Raw genomic sequence first — 6,187 nt, forward strand, 5'->3', positions numbered from 1 at the left:
TCAGGCCTGCAGAATGAACAAACAAGCCAAAAACTGAGCCAACGAATGGCAACTCTTTCACCATCTGGACTTATAAAGAGGCCTGGAAAAGGTCAGAGTAGACCGAGTTAGCAGGTAAAGGCGGGTTAGGTCTCTACCTTCTCAACTAGACTTTGGAGGCTCCATCTGCCAACTAACACTAGCTACCGGGGCCTAACACCCAGCAACACCCTCTCCTCAGCCATTCTTCAAACCATGGGGCACAAACAAGGGGCAGAGCCTGCCGAGCATTCCCCTCCACAAAGTGAGATCTAATTGCAAACACCATGCCCTCGCCAACGAGGGAAGGAGAGGGTCTTCCTATCTTCCGACTGCGCAGGGCACACAAGTCACTCGGTCCCTAGGTTCGGCCATGTCTAGCCTAACGCTCCTTCCCAGAAAATGCCGCTGGCCTGGGACAGCCTGGCACTCAGGCCAGGCCCTCACAGAGGGGGCAGTGGACCACAGCGAAACGGAGCGTGGCTCTTAGCCCGGAGTCCCTCCGAGGACTGCAGGTTGGGACCCAACCCCCTTCCCACTGCCTCTTCCCAAGTTGGAGACTTCACAGAAGGGATTCCCTCAGCTGTGCAATTGGTTAAGATTTTAACAGTTGTCCGTTGTAAAAAGCCTTAGGACTGGTTCTCACCTAGTAACCCAAGACCGAAAATTCCACCCAGAGCTCAGAAACTTAAGAATGTAAGCGGCAGCCCAGCCGGCGTGGCTCAGTGGTTGAGCGTGAACCTATGAACCAGGAGGTCAGGGTTCGATTCCCGGTCAGGGCACATGCCCGGGTTGCAGGTCCAGTGTGGAGTGTGCAGGAGGCAGCTGGTCAATGATTCTCTCTCATCTCTGATGTTTCTCTCTCTCTCTCCCTTCCTCTCTGAAATCTATTTTAAAAGTAAAAAAAAGAATGCATGTTAAGTGGCATATCTAAATTTCCCAGCCAAATCTAAATTTCCCAGCCAAATATTCTTCTCCCGCGTAGAAGGTGAGGAGGAAAACCTGGGGCAGCCTCCCATCTGGGGATCTGACCTCATCAGCCCTGGGCCTGGTAGCCAGCAAAACCAGCCCATGGGTTCCCTGGGGGCTTTCCCGTCACCACCCTCCATGTCCTCAAACATCACCTCCTTTCCTTTATTTCTTTTTCTTTTTCTTTTGGTTTTATTTTAAACAAAGCGTTTTGGGTGAGTAACCAGCTGTTTGCGTTTCCGATTGGCAGGTTAATCACTTCCTATTGGCTGGTCTGCAGAACTTCTCTCCCCCTTGGAAATGGCACATCCCTGTCTTTGTGGCTTCTCTGTTTACACACATTTTGCTACCTAATGTCAACACTTGTTAATGAATAAATATATCACTCCGGCTCACTGAAACCGTCCTGGCCTGGCAGGATGGCTGCTTAAATCCGGTGAGTGGGCTTACTCGGGTACCTCTGCAGGAAACGCGGGAGAATGCAACCCTTTTCTCCTAGGGCTGTAGGTTTCTGGGGACATTTTACCCTTAGTTGCCTTTACCCGGGGGGGGGGGGGGGGGGGGTGTCAAGGTGATTGGTCTGTCTCTCTTTTGGGGGAAACCTCCAGATTTGAAGACTATGAAAGAAAAAACAAAGACGGATAGAAGTGGCTTCTGTCGCACTAACCTCAGGAAAGAATTCTTGAAGCCAAAAAAGCCCATCAAAGTTATTCTTTGAGAAAACAGGGCTTGATAATTTCAGTTACCGTTTGCTACAAATGCAGAGAGCTGGTTATCTCCTCATTAATGACCATTTATCTGGTGTTTAGTAAATCGAAAGCAAAATATCACATGCTTTGCAGGCCACTTATTAGGCAGGCACCCGGCAAGCAGCAACGCCTTCCGGACTTGAGGGAGCAGCGTGGAGTCCCGGGAGGGCTGCGGGCTTCGGTTACACCGTTCATTAAAGTATTTAATTTATGACAACGCCCCAGCAAAACTTTTAATTAGTGGGGGGAAAGCCCAACAGGCAAAGCTCAGGAGGCCAAGGGCTTGCAGAACTCAAAGAGCGAAATGAGGCCCAACCCTTCACTTTTCTCAGAACCTTGGCAAAAAAATAACATTCTATTTTCCAGGCATCCAGTACACAGGGCACAAAGTTACAATCACTACCCTTCAGCCGAGGAACCTCCACGGGAAGAAGGGGCTCCTGGACACCTCCACTGCCCTGCCTTGCTGCCGGACCCTCCTCCCCCAGGGAATGTCCGCCCCATAGGGTGAGCCCTGCACTGCCAGCCAGGAGTTGAATGCAGACAATCACAACAGAGCTGGTGCCAGTCTCCAATGAGCTTTTGCCCTGGCCCCATGCCACCCGGTGACAAAGCAACAGGCAGGCAGAGCTATGCCAGAAACTTTTATAGCCCCGACCTAGAATTCGGAGAAAATCCGGGAGGAGTGCTGACTTGCCGGGGAGGGAGGAGAGGAAACCCATGAGGGTGGTTTTGTCTCGGCCTCTTCAATCTTCTAACCTTTTACTCCCAACAAGTCATCTCTGGGCCCTTTTAAACCGCCTTCCCTTCCTCTGAATTACCCATGCCTCCCACTGACTCCACTGGCACTCAAAAAGCCTCCAAATTCTCCCGTCAACCTGTCCTCTCTGGCTCCCAAGACACTTCTGCGTTCCACGTGTTACACTTGAGCCAATTTCGGTGCCAATATACATGAAACAATATAACAAAGTATAAAGCACATCTTAGAAACTTATACATGTTATATACATATTACATACACATTGTATACATATTACATACATATTGTATACACATTATATACATTGTATAATACAATATATACATATGTATATAACATACATATGCATACATAGAATCTCCAGCCACAACAAAAACAAAAACCCAAACTTTCAACACAGGAAACAACGTATAACCACCTCCAGGCAGCCCAGCACCTCCCCAGGCCGCTGCCAGGGCAGAAAAACCCGCATTCGAGAGGCTTGTGTGCCTCACTTCAGAGAGGGAGGATATTTTTAAAATCATCTTACTCACCAGTTGGTTTGAGAAAATCCATCGGGTATCTGGAGTAAGGAGGAGGAGGAGACTCTGGAATTAAGAAAGTAAGAGAAAATAAATGCCGGGCCATGAGAACCAGAGATAAAAACTTATGATAACAGAGGCATTCTTTTAGCCCAACTGTTTGTCTTAGCTGTGGGGGTTGGAGGCAGGGCCGCGAGGCGGTGATTGCCTTGATATTTAGCTGTCAGATAAACAAAAGAGGCCGCCTGGCGCCAGCCGCGGGCTCCGCTCCTCCGCGTCTGCGGACGCCGCCGCGGCGCTCCCCGGCCCCGCTGGAAACCACCCGGCCCGCCGCGGCTCCGTGGGCCGCGCTTCGGTTCCCAGGGCGGGGGGCGTCAGGGCCCCCCCCCCCCCCCCGTCCCCGAACTTCAGACCCAACTCCCACCGCCCGGCCCACCCCCGCCGCTCCGGGGGGCACCCTGCTGCCCTTTCCCAGCCCAACCCAGAGACACCCCAAGTGCTGGTGAACTTAGGAGGGTCTGTTGGCAGGGGGGACCCTCCCCCCACCCTGCTGGCACGGGGGGGGGGGGGGCACCCTTCCCCCACCCTGCACCCAGACCCAGAAAAAAGGGAAGCAGTGGAGGAGGCCGAGCGGATAAAGAGGCGGCGGCGGGGGTCTCCGTCCAGGTCCGGGGGAGCTGGCAGACCACCCCTACCCGGAAGGCTGTGCTTTTCGGGGGGGGGGGGGGGAGGGGGGCTGGGAGCAATCAACTTCCGATTGCTCGTTCTCTACAACCCTGGGCTGGCCGAGTGGAGGAGGGTCGAGTGGCGAGGGTTCGGCCTCCCATCCTAACCCTCCTTGCCCCCAAACCCCTCAAGCTGCGCGGCCAGGGCAGGCAGTGTGCGGGCCCCTGAGCCCCAGTGGGGCTCCCCTTATGTATGGACTCCAGGAGCAGAGACTACTCCCCAGCCTTTACAGCTCGCTTTTCCCTCCCAGCCTTCCTTGGCGGGCTTGGACCAAATCCAACTCGGCCACACACCTCAACGCCTTTCCGGGTGCGGGGGAGGCGTGACCCCTACTTCTCTCTGCACCCCTTAGCTGATCCGGAAGTGAGCACGTCTAATGTCTCACCGCCTTCTGCAGCGTGTGCACCGGCAGTGCCCCCGCCGCCATGGGCACAGCACGGGGGAGAAACATCTGTAAGGGAACCCCAGGGAACGCCCTCCCGTTCCCCTGTCCCTTCCTCACTGGTCCCCAAAAGTCTTCTCTACCCGGAAGGGCTGGGCACTCCCCTCCCTCCGGAGCGGTGGCCCCTCGCACACAGCCCACGGGGGCTCTCCCTGCATCAGCCCTGCAGCGCCAGGGGGAGCGGGTGGGCGCCCCACAACTTCTTACCGAGTTCGCAGAGTCGGCTAAGGTGATGGGGGTTGCAGCACACCAGCTCGGGGTTGATCTTCCCGTAAGATTCACAGCAACACAGCCTCTTGACTTCCGAGGAATGCCTGAGATCCGGCCACCTGAACACTTTGCACAGCAGGAGGGGGAGCGAGTAGGACGAGGGCGGCTGCTGGGCGGGCTGCGAGCCGGCGGGCGCCCCCGGGCCCGGCCTGCAGTCCAGGCGGCCGGGCAGCAGGAGGCACGCGGTGCGCGTCCCGCCGCGGGACTCCACGGCCTGGAGCAGCAGCTCCAGCTGCCGCTCCTTCAGTTTCTTGAGCACCGAGTGGGTGAGCGCCTTCAGATCCGCCTCGGCGCACCCGGCCGCGCCGGGGCCCGCGGCTGGGGGGTGGGGATGGTGACCTTTGGCACCTCGGACCGCCTTGCCCAGGCAGCAGCCAGCCCTGCCCGCGCCGCCGCCACCGGCCCCATGTGCCCGTCCGTCCGTCGTCCCTTCTCCCCGCAGCTCGCCGCCTCCTCCTCCTCCACCTCCCCCCGCGCCCTCCTCCTCGTCCTCGCCGCCGGGCGCACGGCTCCTCCAGAGACGCCGGACGAGCGCAGATCGTTTGGTCCTGAACATGCGGGGCGAGGAGGCGAGGAGGAAAGTCGTTTGCCGGCTAAGGAGCGAACATGACCTCCGCACACCATGAAGAAGTCGGGCGCCGAGTTGGGGCAGCAGGCGCAGGCGGCAGCAGCAGCAGCAGGGGCCCGGGCAGGAGCGGCGGCGGCCCGAGGGGCGCTCCGTGGCATGCGCCAGTCTCCCGGAGGCCGGGGCGCGCGCGGGGGCCCGGGGGCGCCCGCCGGGGCTCGGGGGCCTGCGCTCCGGCTGCCCCACCCCGCGCGGCCCGCGCCGAGCGCTGCTCTCGGGCCCCGGCGCGCCCCGGAGGAACGCGGCCGCCGCTTCCCTGGGGCCGGCGAAGCCTGCCGGGGTCGGCGCCTCCCCAAAAAGAGGCCCCCCCGCAGCGGCTCCCGACGGTCGGGCTCGCCAGCCTCGGCTTCCTACATGGAAGATCCGCGGGGGCAAGAAAAAAAAAAAACACAAAAAAACGGAAGGCGTTCGGCTGAGCTGCAGGAGGGAGGTAAAAGCCTCTTTCCCCCTTGCTAAGCAACTTAATTTGGGGGTGGGGAGAAGCAGGCAATTTAAAAAAAAAAAAAAAAAACAGGCACGCGATTTATTTTTTCCCCTCTATATCCTTAGTAACCGGATCTCCTCGAATTCCGTGCACACGAAGACTCGGAGGAGGGGGCCGAGTGGACTTCACCCCGCATGCGATGTCTGGCGAAATAAAGGCTCAGAATCTAAGAACCAAATATGCAAAAAGCCCAAAATGAAAAACACCACCACCTCCTCGCACCCCGGAGATCTGGAGCCGTCAGACTTGAGCTGGGGTTTAGGGAAAAAAAAAAATGTTTACAAAGTAGAACAAGACGTTTGAAGGGTGGAAAAAATGTATCCACGAGTTACAGCTCCCCCTTTTCCTTGCAGATCCCCGCTGGTCTTCCTCTCCTTTTCTTCTGGCAAAAAAAAATTTTTTTAATCGTGTATCTTTTTTAATCCACAGAAAGCTTTGGCGAGGCTCCTCCAATCCTCCGCGTCTGGGTGTTTTAGGGGAGTCTCTGGTCTCTCCTCCTTCGCTCCCAGGAGCTCCGGTCCTCGGCGGGGACTTCCTCGGGGCCGGCGGGGGCGCAGAGGCAGAAGATGCTGCGGCGGCGGCGCCCGGCGGGGCTGACAGCGCGGGGGAGGGCGGCGCGGCGG

At 57.4% G+C, this 6,187-nt stretch overlaps 1 protein-coding gene and 1 long non-coding RNA gene across 7 annotated transcripts in view; one reads left to right on the forward strand and one right to left on the reverse strand.

Moving 5' to 3' along the window:
• The window catches only part of SMAD7 (SMAD family member 7), a 28,744-nt gene extending 23,113 nt beyond the window's left edge, over positions 1-5,631 (reverse strand). For 3 of the 6 annotated variants that reach the window (XM_036419744.2, XM_036419741.2, XM_036419742.2), the window contains exons 1-2: positions 4,393-5,631; positions 3,030-3,083 (exon numbers count right to left, since the gene is read on the reverse strand). In XM_036419744.2, coding sequence (XP_036275637.1) covers positions 3,030-3,083; positions 4,393-5,011 — 673 coding nt within the window. In that variant the 5' untranslated portion in view covers positions 5,012-5,631. Of the gene's footprint in view, positions 1-3,029; positions 3,084-3,768; positions 4,002-4,392 lie in introns of those variants that run through there. The other 3 variants (XM_036419745.2, XM_036419743.2, XM_036419746.2) reach the window with 2 other exon arrangements.
• LOC118708390 lies at positions 5,351-5,823 on the forward strand. Its single transcript, XR_004984561.2, has 2 exons — positions 5,351-5,510; positions 5,630-5,823. It is a non-coding gene; the product is annotated as an uncharacterized LOC118708390 (long non-coding RNA).
• Positions 5,824-6,187: the final 364 nt, after the last annotated feature.

The sequence above is a fragment of the Pipistrellus kuhlii genome, unplaced genomic scaffold (genome assembly GCF_014108245.1).
Source record: "Pipistrellus kuhlii isolate mPipKuh1 unplaced genomic scaffold, mPipKuh1.p scaffold_m20_p_6, whole genome shotgun sequence".
In the NCBI taxonomy this organism is placed as follows: Eukaryota; Metazoa; Chordata; class Mammalia; order Chiroptera; family Vespertilionidae; genus Pipistrellus; species Pipistrellus kuhlii.